Genomic DNA, 17,549 nt, shown 5'->3' on the forward strand with positions numbered 1-17,549 from the left:
GAAGTAAAAATGTGAAAGAAGCAAATGTAAACTTTGGACCATTTATTTCTATTGAAGTCCAAAATGGAAAAGCACATTACCAATAAAACATGCTTTTGAGCACAGTAGTGCTTCCATGGTAAATTATGCATACTCCATACTGGGCGACTATACAACATATTGCCTGCTAAAAACAAACCTTTAAAGAGTTTGGAGTCACTTTTAACACCCCACTAGAATAGAGGGTAATAAATGCTCCTGGATTTTATCTTAAAGTTTACAACAAATGTGCCGTAAAACTTGATATTTTAAAATGGCACTAGGTTTAATCAATATAAAGGACAACAACAACAAAATACTAGGTATTAACAACTTGACTTTCAATGAAGTTAAACTTCAAAGATAATATTGCAACATGTCAGGCAAAAAGACTAGCATATAAAATTGTTTGTACAAGCATGTCTTAACTGTAACTTCAAATTTCACTGGATAACTGTGAGCTTTCATATATACTTGAATTAACAGTCCATAACATATTATATATATTATAATACTTTTATATATATATATACTAGTGTGTACAACTTTGAAGGTAACATGAACATTAAATTTTGTAAAATTTATAACTTTTGAGATTTTGCATCTCATCAGTTAACTCTCAACATATAAATATGAGTCTATATAAAACATCTAGGCCCAGTTTAATCAACACTGGATAGTGCTATCCTATGGATAACACTTTCATTTCATGTGTGTGTATTATTTGTCTTACTGCAAATTGTGTATTGCTCGTGAATAAACTACCTGGATACATGTACTTGAATATCTTACTTTGATATCACCTCTTTGGCAAGGATAGGTTTTATGATTTTAAAGAGGGAAGCCAATAATATTTAATGTAATACTCATCTTTTAAATCTGTAAATGCTTTTGAAATAACATATTTGAAACAAATAAAGAGAAATTTTCCTCTTTACAAATATTGGCAAACATGGCATGCATGGTAACAGCGCTAAAGGGTATTTAAGTATTTAATTGTTCTTTCCAAACTGGGAACAAATGGCAAGTTAGGCCCTGTTGCATAAATCTTCAGTGCAGTGTTGTATACAATAGACTACATGTACAGTATGGTTGATACTGTACAGTAGCAATTACTGGTATACTGTTACACTATTACTAAATATGCATGTATAACCCCTGCAAATGGTGCCATCAAAACATTACCAGTAAATACATATCACTGGATAAATTATTATTAATCTTTTATATCTCTGATCATAAAATAGATGGGATTAGTCCCTTAGTTCTGTCACTTGACAGACACATACTGGTACAAGAAGTCAATCCATGGAAGCCCTCTCATAAGGGTGTTTTTTTTTTTTTTTTTTTTTTTTTTTTTTTTTTTTTTTTTTTTTTTTTTTTTGGTTTGTTTTTTTTACCTGAGGCAGCTAGGAACCATGGGAGAGTTCAGGCTTATATCCAAAGTGTATCATCAATGTCACATGGGTTTGTCTTGAGCATTATCACAGAGATCATAATGCTGTTTGGTAATTATACAGCAGTAGCACTGCATGCTAAATACATGTATAATACCATTTGCAGACTTAGATTTGCATCTTATTTACTTTTTATTCAACTGCAACTGAAAGGGCACCTTACCCATAATATCACAGTCTCATTACACACAGGAAAAAATTTTCAAGGTACGAGAAATGCAGTGTCAGTCATGGGATAGGTATGATCACATCTAAAATATTAAGGTGTAAAATTCTTGCAATATTTGCCTGTGTAGCAATATCACAGCATGCATCACACAGGGTGCATAATAATTTTTGGTATTTTTCTGCAAAAATGCAATATCTGATGCATCTCCATTTGCAGAAATTGTAAATTATAACCCACCATCCGTGCCAGGGGGGGATCCAAAGAAACTTTCTGACAGTCTTCCAAATTATCTTTGTTGATCCATCCCCCCTTTTTTACCATCTTCCGACTAAAAAAAATAGATGCCCTTCCCCTGCATGCAACTGGGATGATGGCTTATCAGAAATTATATTTCATTTCTTTCTCCAACATTTGCCTCTTTATATTACATGTACTCTTTGTATAGTTGAAAATGATAGGTACAACTATTACAGTGCTTCTATTTCAACGATTTGCATTATATGCAGTGGCACACTGTTCATCAGTTGTAATATCAAGATGTTTTCTGGGATTTTTTTTTTCTTTGATACCCAGTGTTGGAATTTCGAATGTTAGGACCAGGCTGAAGGCGGTCAACCCAGGCAATGTCCATCACTATGGTGATCACAATTTACCCAGCAGTTGAACATACTACTCTCAGGTTTATTGCTGGGTAAAGCAGTGCTTCATGTATAAACCCCCTCCCACTCAAAAAAAAAAAAAAGGATTCAGATCTTCTTTTTCTCTAACAGCTGCTTTTTTCTATTGCCTAGTATATATCCAGCACAAAGTTTAAAGGATTTCGACTAGAACTGACCAGAACATTACAAACAGCACAAAGTATAGGAAAATCTCTAGCCCAAGTACTACGTTCTCCTCTTTCTCTATACCTCATACCTCATACTTTCTCTATACCTTCAATAGTGCAGTGTTCAAACTGCTTTAACCAGATGCTCTTTGTCAAGGGAGTTAAAAACAGTAACTGTATTCAGCTCCCTTCTGTCAAAAAACTGAATGCTGAAACAACAATTTCATGCTTGAATACTGTGACTGGCAAAAAATGTAACGAAAATGAACAGGACCACCTTGAAGCTATTCTCCCACATCTCCATCTTTATCCCCCATCCAGTGTAGGGTTTGAAATGCTAGGGCAAGGAGGGCGGTGCCCAGGAAGTCCCCCACTGCAGTGAGGTACGGGATAGCAAAGTTATCTGGATCATCTCCACTCTTCCACATAAAGTGCACCATCCAGTTGGCAAGGTACAGCAGGACGATTACCTGGAATAGAAACAAATGGCAACATTACTAGTGGTACAGATAAACAATCTACCTGGAATATAGATACCAATCAAGATTTCTGGGGGTACAGAGGATTATAAATGAACAATTTACTATTATAGATATAATGACTGTTAATAGACAATTTAATTTATTACCTATCTCCAAAATGCCCAAACAATCACACACATTTGCATAGGAAGGCACACTCAAATACAAAGTTTGTACCTGTATAACTGCAGCCAGGAGATAAACAGCAGTAAACCTGGCAGTGATAGTTGTATGTCCTGCACCCACTAGAGCAATGGCACACATGAAGAGAAGATGCCCAGGTACCACCAAACCAAGCAACACACGGGCTGTTCTTGAATGAGGTCCTGGAAACAATAGGCACATGTGCTATTCACGGGGGGATTGAGACCTTCTTCTGGGTCTTCTGGAAGACGGTCAGATTTTAAAGTTTACATAGACGGGTATCTATTTTTTTTCTGTTGGAAGACCATTAAAAATGGAGTACGGATCAACAAAGATAATTTGGAATACTGTCAGAAAATACCTCTGGATCCGCTCCTGCTATTCCTGTCCATGAACAAGTCAGAAATCATGTTTTATACATCACCACCAACATAATAAACAAATCTTGCTTATGATTAAAATAAAGAAAGAAAAGAGGCAAATGTCAAAAAATTCAAAAGGAAGAAAAAATGGATTCCCAAGATTGTAAAATAACCACAACTTTGCAGAGTTTGCCAGACAGCCCAATTTGTTCAACCAAGAACAAAATAAGAAAATATGAATTTGGTCAAAATGATCAAGCACTGTATTACCATTCATGTACATGACTTGTACAATGATTTAGATTTACATCAGTTGTTCTACATTTTTTTGATTCAGTTATTTTATAAATTTATTTACCTTTCCCACAGAAAGCTGTGCAAGGATTCGCACATGCTCGTGGCGCATTTTCTGGCATGATCCCCGGTTTACTGACCCGATGTAACGACGTGGCCAGTCTGCTGGCCTGAACAGCCACCAGGTTACCTCCCACACCTGAAATATCAGAATCCTTTTAAAACACACTTTCAGCTACTTACTCGTAATCATTCCCATTCTGACAATACCATCCCTCAATATTTATTACCACTAGCCTTTGTTGTACTTAATTGCTTTGCTCATTTTTGTTTTTCACACTATGGTGGCAACCAGCACAGTCTCCGGGTGGCTGTCTACCTAGCTATCATTTCATTGTGCATTAGTGAATATATAAAATACTGCAAATATTTGCTGATTAAATGTTTACATTACATGTAACAGCTGGTATAGATTCAATATGCGACTGGCTAGCTGTAAATTGCAGCAAAAGGATAACAGAATTTTTTTTCAAAATTAGACAAGACCAGACAACCTCTATGTAAGTGCTGTTTCAGGTCACAAGTACATGAATATGTGCAAGCTCATATATGTATACCATAAAATATATGTAAATCATAAATCTTACCATTTATCACAGGTTGAAATACAGCCAGGCCATGAAAATGTGTCACAGCATAGTCTAAAATCAGGCCACCCACACTGTGCAAAAGACAAATGAAAAATTACATGCTTAAAAAGAATACCATTTAAATAATTCATTTAACTTACCTTAATAGCAAACAGTATTAAAAAAATCTGATTTCAGACTGGTGATCAGATATGTTCACATACTTATTATACCAGATGTTAATGACAAAGGAGCCAGCTGTACATTGTGCATCTGGCAAATACTCATGTATCACACATAAACAAGATACATCATGCCTGAATCCTTTAATTTCAACATCCACTGTGGTAACAGAATACTACTACTACTAATAATAATAATAGTAAAACATTCATCACTTGCCAGTAAGGTACTTTGCACTTATGTATGCTACATATACTTTATTGTTTTGTGATGTATTTCTTAGTACACAAAACACAACTGATTCACTGGACTCACAGAAATATCAAAAAAGTTAACACAGTTAGCTATGCTCACCTCTTAGCAACCAACACTCAAGTACACATGACAGCAAGTCATGAATTTCGATACTGTTAATTGAAACAATACTCAGAGGCACCCTTTTTAATTCAAAAACTCTCTTGGCCAGTTACTTACCTGCTTATGGCCACAGCACAGATGACCGGTGTCCAGCCATGATAGACCACATCTCTGGTGTATTTGTACTTTGTGGCCAGTATTAACCACATAGGTGTAAGGACTATAACAGATACTAATACTATGGCAGGAGAGAGCCAAGGATTTAATTCTGTAATGCAAAAATAGAATAGGTTTGATATTAATTATAAATATTTGGTAGAAATGTACAGAGTTGCCAATGGCTTAACTTTCATCCAATAAATTATTACTGATAATCTTATACTTACAAAAAGAATTTCAAAGTACAGTGGTCTGCCTTCATCTACCTTTTAAGGGGATAAAGAAATTCTTCATACAAGCAAGCACTTAAACAAAGCTCATTCCTAACTAAATGACCACTTTTCCAAAGCTCACACCTATCTGATCATACAACCAAGAGCTACTGGTTGCCAAGAGAACAATGGTCACCAGATCACCCAGGCTTGCCGAAAGAGGTGTTGCTATATTGTCTGGGTTGATATTCAATTTCCTGGAGTACAGTACCACCAGCATCATCAGAATTCCTGGAAAACATATGAGAGTAATGATACTGTCAGTACAACCAACTGGACGTCTTATGTATAATATCTTCATTTTTGATTGCCCTATTTGTGAACATCAATTCCCTTAATACTTTCTATCCAATATGCTTCTCTGAACATCCACCATGAAATTAGAAATAAAAGTACTCTCCAGTTACTGTGTTATAAAACTTTATATTCAACTTCCCTTCTATGTCTAGGTTCCCATACCTAGATTGACCTAAAAGGATCGATCCATCTCTAAGGGGTTTCTCGCTAAATTGCCTTCAGCTTAAGCGGTTTAAATGTCTGGCACGCCTACTGAAGCTGCTAAGCGTGACAGACATCTAAGCCACTTAGGCTGATTGCAATTTAGCGAGAATCACCTCGGAGATAGATTCATCCACAGTTAGTATGATAGGGTATGGGAATGGTCCCTTTTACACATAATGCGCCTATTCATTAAAAGTGAACTCACCTAAGAAAAGTGAGGCTAAGCAGTTGGTGAGTATACTACTAGCCCCCATCAGCATGACATGGTTGATGTTAAACTTTCCTTCGGGTACCCAACCCATGGCTACAGCTAGCACAGATGCTACAAAAGCCGTAACTATTGACTGACCCTAAAATAATCATAAACAAACTATAATTTAGGAACAAGATTTTTTTTTAATGATAATGATCTCTTCGCACACAGAATGGTATTGATAATTTATATAAAAGCAAAAAGGCAAAATAATAATAATAATAATGACAACACAATTACAGTTATTATACCTCAATTTGTGGGTCAAAAACATTGTCTACAATATAGTACATTGTCTATAATATATATATAATAACATAGTACAGTGAGCCTCAGAAGGATATTATAAAGTCATGTACCAGCATCTCTCTGACTGTGAATAATTGGAAACATTTTCAATACAGTAAGAGCCATTATGATAATCACAATAAATGCATTGTGTTGTCAGGAATCTCCAATTTAAATGGGTACTGTGAAAACCATGATGGTAGCATATTAAAGCAATGGATATGACAGAAGGTCAACAAAAGTGTATTTTAAATATTTATATCGTAATTTATACTGCATGCCTGAAAGCTATTTCCAGGATGTAAACCTCAATAACATAAAAGTTTATTACAGATTTTAATTCCAATTCATTCTGTGCTGATATTTCCTGGCTTAAATAATCATAATAGCTGACTGGTTAAACTAAAAGTCCTTTTTTGGTTAAATTATTGTAAACAAATCAGTCCCTTTTTCCCCACCTAAATTATACAACATTCTTTACAGATTATACACAAAGCACACTTCCTAGTAAGTCCAGCTATTAGTAAAATGACTATCTAAACTGTGCCCTTCTTTTAATATAAACACTGTATTTGCAAGTTACATCACTGAGGCATGGTAATGTACACATTTAAGCATAATTCATCAAGGAAATAAAAACCTAGCCAAAGGATTCCTTTCATTCAAAACAGCCAACAACCAATGACATCCATGACTGACACGTCAAATGATGGATAATGTCTCTTTTTTTTCTAAAAATAACAGTATTTCCTCAATCATGAAACTTTCATGTTGCAGAGCTCAAAATACTTATACACAAAAACAAGCACACTGTTAGTGTAATGTTAATTTGCATACTTTGAATAAACCATGTATATTACATCTCCTTACCTGAGTTAACACTGTATTACCACCTATAGACTTCCACTGTTCTTTTACTTCATCTAAGTAACCAAGATTAACCTAGAAGACAAGAAAAACATTGATACATTACACTTCGGACCTAAATAGGATGTTATGATAAAAATCATCAAAGATACATCTGTCATATTCCATGTCATTTAAAATGCAACTGCTGCAATTTTTTTCAAATATTCATAAATAGAAATTTGTGTCTAATTCAACTTAATAACTTCATTCTAAGCCATTAAAAACTGAAACAAAGATTAAAAACCCTTCAATATCACACCAATACCCAAATATGTTAGTCACATTTAATAGGTACATGTGTACTAATACTTATAATTACTTCACCAATATCTAGCTTATTATGAAATTTTCCTACAGTAAGTGTCTAATAGACCAATGGATAGTCACATTATACAATTCATAGTTGGATGAAATATTAAATTAGTTTTCAATTTTGATAATACATCCTATTATAAATTGTATAATAGACCAATGGATAGTCACATTATACAATTCATAATTGGATAAAATGAATTAGTTTTCAATTGCGATAATGCATCCTGCTGCTGGCAGACGAATGTCTGGACTTAGTCACTATGTCATATGAAATTCATAATTTCATCAATTTCAGTTTGAACAAACTAAACAAACTTGCAACCTCAGAAGTATCTTTTCACAGTGCACTCTTGTTGTAGCTGTTTTTCACAGATTTTTGCTACAGGTAGGCCTCAGGAAGGGAGTGGGGAAGGACGCAAATAACTCTGACCACATGTATTTACTTATTCAGTAAGTCTCATGTCTACACAACACAAAAAGTCACTTCTTATATTCAGTGCCACCCATCCATTATTAATGGTTTTTACCTGTGTTGAGAGTCTGGAAGCCAATGTCATTCCTAGGTTTCCCTTCAACCCCAGTAATGGTGGCACCAGTATAAACAGCTCTGGGACCTTGTGAAACACAGACCAATGCTGGAATTAACAGATAAAGATATGCAGGTTTAAGACTGTCAGATAGAATCTGTTGAATGAAAAATGAATGACATGGGCCACATCTTATTCTTTACAGATGAACATGTACTTTCAGCTAACAACATTGGTTCATAAACACTGTTCACATACTAGAAGTTATCACTGATATGACATGATATTTTTAGCATTATGCAGTACTAAACTATTTCTTTTCTTTTTTTTTCCTCTCGCCAAGATGTGATGATAATCTAAATATGGTCATGACTTTAATTATTCTTAACTGAAGAAACCGGAGTTTGTGAGTCTTGGGTTGAGGCGCTTGCCAGAATTATGACGCACAAGTACTGGCAACGAGCTGATAGGACAAGTGCTTCTAAAATCTATACATTCCTTCTAAGTTATGGATTATAATACCACACTGTCAGGTCAACAATGTGATAAATATAAAGGAATATTAATAATAGATAAAAGTTTTAAAAATTAAAGTATCAAATACTGTAAATAAATAAATAAATAAATAAATAAATAAATAAAGGAAACTCAAATGGAAAGAAAAACTTCATGACTTCTTTAAGCTACTTCAGACATCAGAACCTTTGCCTAACCTGTACAATATCCAACACCATACCAGCAGCCACAGTTCCAAACCCTGCAATGATATAGGGCAGCAACACTTGAAGAAGAATTGTGAACTCTGTCTCTTCTTTCCCGGTCAATTTTTTTTCATGGAGATCATCGTCAGAGTCTTTACCCAGAAGTCCTTTCTTTAATTCTTGTTCATTAAGTACTGTTTCAGTATCACTGGGTTCAGGGGCGGTTCTTATGCTGGTGCCACCATTCGCCTCTCCATCCGACGTCCTCTGCTGCTCGCCATCCTCGTGAAGAAGGCGATGGTGTGGGGACGTAACATCAATATTATCATCGTGAATGTTCACTTCCATCATCTTTGGCACGGGGGATTTTAGATGTTCTTTCTTGTCTGTTACGTCTGAGTCTCCTGCTGCAGCTCTCTGACGTCTTTGCCTCAGTCTTGCACTCGATCTAGTCGGCAAGGAATCCATGTCCGCCATTTTGGCTGTGGAATATCTGTGGCCCTTGGTGCCTGTGTCCCAGTTCGTTCATCCTGTAATGAACAACGATATTCTTGTAAATAGAAACAATCAAATCTGAAATGAAAATATTTGTTGTGAGCTTACGAATAAAAGATAAATAAAATAATGAAAGGTGCATCAGTATATCAGACACAATGAAACAGTTGAGTTTAGTCATTCATATACACACTGCTAATAAGCCTTCAGACCCAGTATAACATCTGTCCAACTGTCTGTGTTGACCAACAGTAAATCTGATGGCTTACAACAACTCATTCCAAATTTATAAACCTATTTTGGTGTACTGGCTCTCTGGCACACTTGGTCTTAAGAGCTCAAATGCTCAAACTTCAAGCAGAAATGAGGTGACCAGTAACCGAACAAATTCACACAATTTCATAGGTCCAGCTTCAATTTAACTGGCATTTAGTTGTGTCTTAAATTGGCAGACTCTCAATAGCTCAGATTAGACAGTAAAACTTTATGTGGACCAATATTGTTCTGAACTGTGCACTGTCAGCTTTTATGACTATATATATATATATATATATATATATATATATATATATATATATATATATATATATATACTAGTAGTGGCACCTTTAATTTTAAGTTATGGTCAACTCCAACAAACCTCATACTAAATGGTAGTTATAAATCCACAGAAATTAACATCAGCTAGTCAAAAATATACCACACGCGTTAAAATTGGATTAGTTAAAGAAATAAGTGAGTTTTGCTGTACTTGTCATTCATTGTGCCCGTATCTCTCAATAATGTATTCCAAAACAGAATTTCTAAATACAATATTTAATAAACCATTATATCTTAATATTCACTGACAATCAAAACTTTATGATAAGCAGGACTGACACAGAAGTCTTGTAAAACCTTCATAAAACTACAGGTATATCATTATAATAATCAAACCACCAGCATACTAATGCCGAGTTCAAATAATTTTAACTCCCATATATAAAACTGCCCTCTCCCATTACACAGACATATTTTACATATTTTGTTATTTTCCTTTTATTTATTTATTTATTTATTGTTTGTTTGTTTGCTTGTTTTTGGTATTCCAAATGAACCAATGATAACCCAAGAAGAAATAATTTTAATTAATTACTTACATTCTTTGTTTTAAGACTTCTTCAAAATGGGTTTGTTTGTTTCAATATTTTGTGCTTGTTATTAATTTCCTTTTTGTTTGCTTCATATATACCTTGCTTCATATGGTCTTGATCCATCCATTTCCTAGGCTTTGTTATACACAGCCTGTTGAGTCTTCCCACCTTGTGCTAAACATACACTGTATGCAAATATATACCTTCTTATCTAAAAATCCCTTTATTAATCAGGTTTCAGAAAATACTGGTAACATCTGCACATTACACAAACACAAACAAAACTGAATTTTGACCCCACATAAGGCATCAAGTGCAACTGAAACTGTGCTTCTCAATACTAGTATGCAAATTCCATAATTTGCAGACTTGACCACTTCGGATCCAGTTTGTGCATGCACATGCATACCCGCACTCAAACACAGGCAAACTAGTACCAGTACACAATTTCTATTCCATCATCAGGTAGTTTGTTTCAAATAAGCAAATGATTTTCCTACAAAAACCTCAACTTCCAGTGATTCTCTTATTTCTTAAAATAAATTAAAATCTATATTAAGACAGTAATTTTTAACACCGTATATGTACCTGTTCTAGGTGAGAAGAAATTAAGGACGGCTCTTACTAAATCAATATCAGAATCACTTTTAGCTTGAGACACTTAATACCAGTTAATCTGACTGATATCAAGTCGGTTAAAGAATTAGAAAAGCTTTAAAGAAATTTTCTAACCAATTGCAACTCAGATATCACAAGAGCCTTCATTGTCCGGCAACAGTGTAACTCCACATTGTGGACTGCAAGCTTTGCACCTGAATATTTAATGAAACCAATAACAACCTTAATAGTATGGTATTGTGATCACTGTAGTTATTCATTGCTAGAATGATGTTTTAAACCCGCATCATGTTAAATGCACCGAGTGTATTAAATGTTTTTAAGATGCAGTCAGCTAGGGATGTTCAATAAGACTTCAGTTGTGGATGTTTGACTTACTAGTAAAAACATGAAAACTGAGTAAATAATTTGTCTGTATATATCATGCTTTCTCTCATTCCTCCATATTTTAGAGAGTAAATTAAACTTATCAGCACTGTAAATTACACCTTGGAGCAATGGATCTAAGATTCTATTTTCAGGGGCGGATTTAGGCCGTCTTCTGGGTCTGCTGGAAGACGGTCAGATTTTCAAGTTTACATTGTCAGCCATCTAATATTTCTGTCGGAAGACGGTCAAGAATGGAAGATGGATCAACAATGATAATTTAGAAGACTGTCAGAAAATATCTCTGGATCCGCCCCTGATTTTGGATGTGTGACTTTTAGTACTGGCATATAAACAGAGTCAGTTCCCTGTATTCTGAGCTATCTTAGATGTCACACAGTTTTATCTTGTACAAACATTTTTCTTTAAAATTAAACTGTTTTATAATAATCAAACCTCAACATTATTTTACTGGTTAAATGCCACATAAACTAGTAGTTTTCTTTGAGGTGACATTTCAACTGGAGATTCATGGAAAGCAATATACTTAGGGTCCTTGTCTATTTATCCAAACCATTGCATGTACTGCACATACATAAATAACTGATGAAAACTGTGTACTTCCTCTTTTGTGGTAAGAGAATTTCAAATTTAAACTGTGTTTTTTTTTCAATGCTGGTACAGTGTTTACTAAAAGATTATGTTACATCAAAGCACTCATCTTTTATAGTTCCACATGAAAGGAATTTGTTCTTTTTTTTTTCTTTAGTCACAGCTGTCAAAATGGTTTTTCACTCTTTTGCCCTTTTTATGCAAGTTTGATTCCTCCCAGTATGACAGATTTGCTAACTGTCCTTTCTCAAACTGGACATGTTTTATATCATTATCAATAAATAGAATTTATACTCACTTGGAAAAGATGGGTAGCCTGGTAGTCAAAACCATAAATTCATATAATAACAACTCTACCTGCCATTCTGCTTGTAAATTATCTTTTTATCACAGAAACAACCCGGACTACAACTCATGGAAAACAAAACCTGAGTTCATGCTTGGGCTAAATTTGACACTGGTGACCTGTCTGGATGGATGCCACATTTAGGTTTAAATAAAAGATGTTACATACCAATCCATGGAGACAGAATAAACATTTTAATAATGAGCTGCCCTGAGTAAATTGCTGCATGGACAGATGTTATATTTCTCACAAGTTGTACTTGATACGTAACAATATTGTGCTTGTTCTTTTTAAAATCCATTTTTAATGTTTTCTCTTCTTTGCACATTCACAAGTGCATAACGTGTAAATTAAATCAGGATACATGTCCTACCTTAGCCTGCAATATAAACAATTCTCCTTTGTATCCTCATAAGGCCAACATGTGTCATTTTCTTTATAAAGAACGGCATAAGGCAATCATTGTCTACATCTAACAGTCACAATCTGACAAATACAGTGTACATGTAGCAATTAATTAAATGTCTACTTCTGATAGTCACCATGTTCTTACTGACTATATAGCAACCTTATCTTAAGTATCATGTTGATAGAACTCCTACAAACAGGCAAGAGCCATGTTCAGATCACTTTCCACAAAACGGGTTTTAATCCCAATCTTTGACAGCAGAATCTTCGAATCTTTGAATTGCAATCCCTCCTATGTAATAAATCTGTAATTCCACCTATCAATCCTTTTGCAAACCACTTACCTTGGAGATGGCACATATATGTATAGGCATTACACAAAAGGGAATTTCAATAATGTATCTGCTTTGCAATGTTTGGACTAAAAAAAATTCTGCTTTGTGAAACTAAGTGTGAACACGCCTACAGACTTCCAACATTCTTCAGTGACAGTGTATATCAGTCAGCAGGCTACATGTATAAGGATATACGATATAATAATAATATAATGATAAGTGGTAACAACGACTTCCCTACTTCACATGACCAAAAGTCTCCACACCTACCTGGAGGGTATTTGTATCCTTTTACTATAACCAGCAAGCCGCGACAAATAGGATCGTCAAAATTTTGGCCATGTCACTACCCACACTAATCAGTAAACCTTACCTGGTTGAAAGTTCCCAAAATCCCATGTCCATCTAAACCAAACTATTATCACTGTCACTGAGACCAATCTCAATGTCTTCCTGGAGGAGGAGGGGCTTATAATCTATTCATTTGTTGTCAATTAGTTCCAATAATGCCCACGGAAATGCACAGCTGCTTCTAAAAATCTGTCCAACTGGTGGCTTGACATTTTCCACATCTGAACCACTGTGACAGTAATTACAATGACTAGACACAATAGCTCTTGAGACCTTCTAAATGCTGCGCTTCATCTTGACAATCACAACATGAAAAATAACACTGCCATCCTTGGGCCTATTCTCTCATGTAACGAATGATCAAGCACATGCGATGGTTGATAGCTAAACACAAGACTGCAGATGAATTTTTATCCCTTTGGTTTAGTGTGCACTCATGTGTTAAACCACAGGAGTTTATTCAGAGAAGAGGATTTATTCACGGTCAGTGAGTGGGTGAGTTTACTTTGTACAAGGAACTTCAAGGTATTTGTCTGTGCACGAGAATAATGTCATGCTGATCTCATTTAAATTTATAGCAGGCTTTATTTCAAGGACGAAAACATTTTTAACAGCAAAATAAGTACTGTTTGATTAACATTATATCATTTATTAGTGAGATATGACTTAAAACATTTACTAACTATTCAACTAATAGTTTATTAATCAATTAATTCATTAATAAGTTTCTGTGTTTTCACTTTTTTTATCAACATGTAGAAAAAAATGCTTCTCTCACTTCTCACACACCTAAAAATTAGTTCTGCTATTTGCAGGTAATGGATAGAAACATGTGTCACTTTTAAATAATTTACGTCTGAAATAATTTATATCTAAAATCTGAATATTATTTTTTCATAATTTCTTTTTCAGTGACTCAAAGGGTGGAGTTGACATAGACTATCAACTGTAAAATATGAAAAAAAGGCAACAAAAAAGTCCACTTTGAACCAATAATTAGTTCCTAATGCCTTTGGCTATATCACTTCTCACAAATAAAGTTTTAACATACAGTGTATAGATCTAAATATTGCAATAAAGCACTTGTTACTGATCTTGGCAAAAACATTGTCTATGTCAAAGTAAAATAGAGCAATTTTTTTCTATAGATACAACAGCAGTTGCCCTAGACATTAGTTTCTTTAAATATTCCACAACCTGTTTTCTTCCACAATATCAGAGCTGTGAATTAATTTTTCTTCAATTTATAAATTGTACAATTTAACCCCCCCCCCCCAATCAATCACGAAGACAACGACTACTTAGTACATTCAGTGAGTTAGGTAACATTCATCCGAAATCTAATGTGGTGCCATCCACGGCATATGTGACTACCCCAAAATAGCCGTAAGTGTTGCAGATCTAACCAGAATAACTCTCAGGACAGGCGAGCTTAATGCTGGCCCAATAATAAGTAAATGGTGGATTGTTGCCGAAAAGACATGACGTATTTAATAGCCTAAATTGGCCTTTTACAACTTTCCATAGGTATCGTTTGAATGAAAATAATGGGTGACGGTTAAGCAAACAGACTGAGGGTTGTAATTAAAGTAGAGAACGCAGCTTTAATGAGCGAAACTACCAGACAGAGCTTACCACTCTTGAAGCCCTCGAAAGTTGCAGACGGATTGCAGCAGGTCACAGATTTATTTTCGGCAACTCCGTTTTTAAACATTTAGTAGACAACAAGGTTATTTCTTACAACTGGTTTATTGTTATTAATTTCACATTACTTGATTCTTTCTGTTTTTAGCGTTTAGTTCTCGTTTTATTAATTTATTTTTAGAACAAATTTACATCGCCCATGATGCATCAGTAAACATGTCTGCGCCCATAGGAAACGATTCTCTTGGTTGTGGGGACGCGATATTGCAGCCTGTTTGTGAAATGAGCACTGCTACAACTAAATGTTCTACTTCTAAAGACCTGCTTCACATAGGAGGATCAAATCGTAAGAGTAACCCTTTCAATTTTCGCACTTAAAGTTTGAAATAGACCTAATAAACGCAATGTAAGTTTAATTGGAACTGGAAAATTTGTCGAGGTTTCGTCGTTTTGTTTTGAAGTCAAACAGTGCTTTAAATAACCCCGTTTGTTGAAAATCTGGTATTTGTTTCGATGAAATCAAGCTCTGGCATGTTAAACTAAGCTTTTCATTTCTTGGTTTGCTTTTGCCTGCGTATTATCTTGTGTATTATGGGTCCAACATCTGATAGAAAATTCGCATACAAGTACACACACGTGTATACCGTATGTATCATTTCTCAGATTGATAAGACTGCATTAATTCACATACATTTGGTAGATAGAAGTGTTATATAGTTTACACAGTTTGAATGTTTTTTTTTTTTTTTCTATATCCAGCTGATTTCCTAGTTATATCTAAGAAGTCAGCACAGCCAGCAAAGAATGGATTAAAAACATACAGGACAGAGCCATCTTCAGGTTTGTTTCAATTTTAGTTGTTGGATTGATATGTTGTAAGTGATGAACTTGGGAAGTTAAACCAAACGTCTACAGCATAATAATTATAATTGTAAAAATGTAATAATAATAATGATCTTTGATCACTTTACTTCAGTTTTGAGCAGGGTCAAATCCTTTCTGCCAAAAATGGAGGAAGCCCAACATCAAATTCAGGAAATTCTGAAAAGCAATCCAGAAAAGCTAGATATTGAACACATTGATGATGCTGAAGCCCAAGTTATAGAAATGGTGAGTACTATTATATTTTTGTTTCCTTAGGTATAGATGGTTCTTGAAAAACAAGTGTTGTGCAGTATTTGAGTTTAACATTTAACATGGTTTTAACATTTCTATGAGAATTTTTCAAGTACTCAGATTTTAAATCTATTTGATAACAATATGCTACTGTGTTTTATATTAAATGGTAGTTATATATACAGTATAAAGCCTGAGGTGTAAATTTAAAAGCATAAATTACTGTACAGTTATAGTAGAGGCATTATTTTATTTTACTTGATTGTTTCAGAACCTTGCTCTTGTGGAACAAGAAGAGTCATCAGACACAAGTTCAGATGAAAACGAAGCAGAAACTGTGAGTGATAGTGACACTGATATTGAATTTCCATGCAGTTCAGTGACTGAGAAAAACATTAAGTTATCTAAAAATACACGGAGAGGCAATAGGTGCAAAATTGAAGAAGTTGGGGAGACATCTAGTGAGAATGATAAACAGCAGACTGAGATGGAAAGGTAGCAGTTTATTTAGGAAACGGTGTATCCTTCACAATATTTCCTAGCTAGTCTGTGATGTTGGCAACCTGCTTTGAGGAAACTGAACTGCTAGATTTGGCATCAGCCTGTGACAAAGATTGTGTTACAGTACTAGTACTCAGTGGCAAGTCACTGGACAGCCCAGTCAAATATATAAGCAGTTGTTTTGAATTAATTTTCTTTCATATATAGATTTTATCTTCAATTTTCTGAATTTATCAAACCTTTATCATCATGTTTGACCTTATCAAAAACTATTGTGAAAGAGAAATGGCCCAACATGGCACACTCTTTGATGGCTGTTTTGTATTTGTTTCATTTTATTTGATAATTGATTTGTAAAATGTGTCAGATTCTGCATTTATTTGTTTTACTGGGAATCTGGTAATACACTTTAAGCAGCTGCTGTTTTTTTTTAAACAATTTTCCTTTTTTATGTTGAAGGTGTGTTACAGACTACTGAAGGAGGTAGTCCACACTTATTAGGTTTCGTTGGAGTCTTCCAATGAAACCAAATGTGGAAAATACAGAAGTTTAATTTCACTTGAATGATACATTTGACCAAAAATTGAGTCATTTTGTTACTTTCATATCTAATGTTTTGTTGTATTAAAATAAACATTGTGAAATCAGTACAATTACAGGAAAGTGATGTCTGTTTTTGCCTTAAAAAGGTCAGTATCTTGTAGTTGAGTATAATTATAAATTTCAACCATGAGAACCA

General features: G+C 34.6%; 2 protein-coding genes across 7 annotated transcripts; one reads left to right on the plus strand and one right to left on the minus strand.

The window, feature by feature from the left end:
• Positions 1 to 27: 27 nt before the first annotated feature.
• On the minus strand, positions 28 to 15,262 carry LOC106166569 (solute carrier family 41 member 1). Of its 6 annotated transcripts, none has more exons than XM_013545186.3 (11): positions 15,185 to 15,261; positions 8,898 to 9,415; positions 8,185 to 8,292; positions 7,304 to 7,375; positions 6,098 to 6,242; positions 5,476 to 5,622; positions 5,078 to 5,228; positions 4,439 to 4,512; positions 3,856 to 3,990; positions 3,169 to 3,317; positions 28 to 2,940 (listed from the first exon to the last, which is right to left on the minus strand). In XM_013545186.3, the coding sequence occupies exons 2-11, from the start codon at positions 9,360 to 9,362 to the stop codon at positions 2,755 to 2,757; spliced, it is 1,632 nt and encodes a 543-aa protein (XP_013400640.1). In that variant the 5' UTR covers positions 9,363 to 9,415; positions 15,185 to 15,261; the 3' UTR covers positions 28 to 2,754. The 6 variants fall into 6 exon arrangements, 5 of the variants coding, with proteins under 5 accessions (XP_013400640.1, XP_013400641.1, XP_013400644.1 ...); XM_013545187.3 differs by lacking the exon at positions 15,185 to 15,261 and adding an exon at positions 13,572 to 14,014; XM_013545190.3 differs by lacking the exon at positions 15,185 to 15,261 and adding an exon at positions 13,469 to 14,014.
• Positions 14,050 to 17,473, plus strand: LOC106180183 (NOP protein chaperone 1-like). Its single transcript, XM_013564100.2, has 5 exons — positions 14,050 to 14,074; positions 15,375 to 15,539; positions 15,953 to 16,033; positions 16,170 to 16,303; positions 16,581 to 17,473. The coding sequence occupies exons 2-5, from the start codon at positions 15,410 to 15,412 to the stop codon at positions 16,806 to 16,808; spliced, it is 573 nt and encodes a 190-aa protein (XP_013419554.2). The 5' UTR covers positions 14,050 to 14,074; positions 15,375 to 15,409; the 3' UTR covers positions 16,809 to 17,473.
• The last annotated feature ends 76 nt before the right edge of the window (positions 17,474 to 17,549 follow it).

The sequence above is a fragment of the Lingula anatina genome, chromosome 6, assembly GCF_051362555.1.
Source record: "Lingula anatina isolate TDL-2025a chromosome 6, LinAna3.0, whole genome shotgun sequence".
NCBI lineage: Eukaryota > Metazoa > Brachiopoda > Lingulata > Lingulida > Lingulidae > Lingula > Lingula anatina.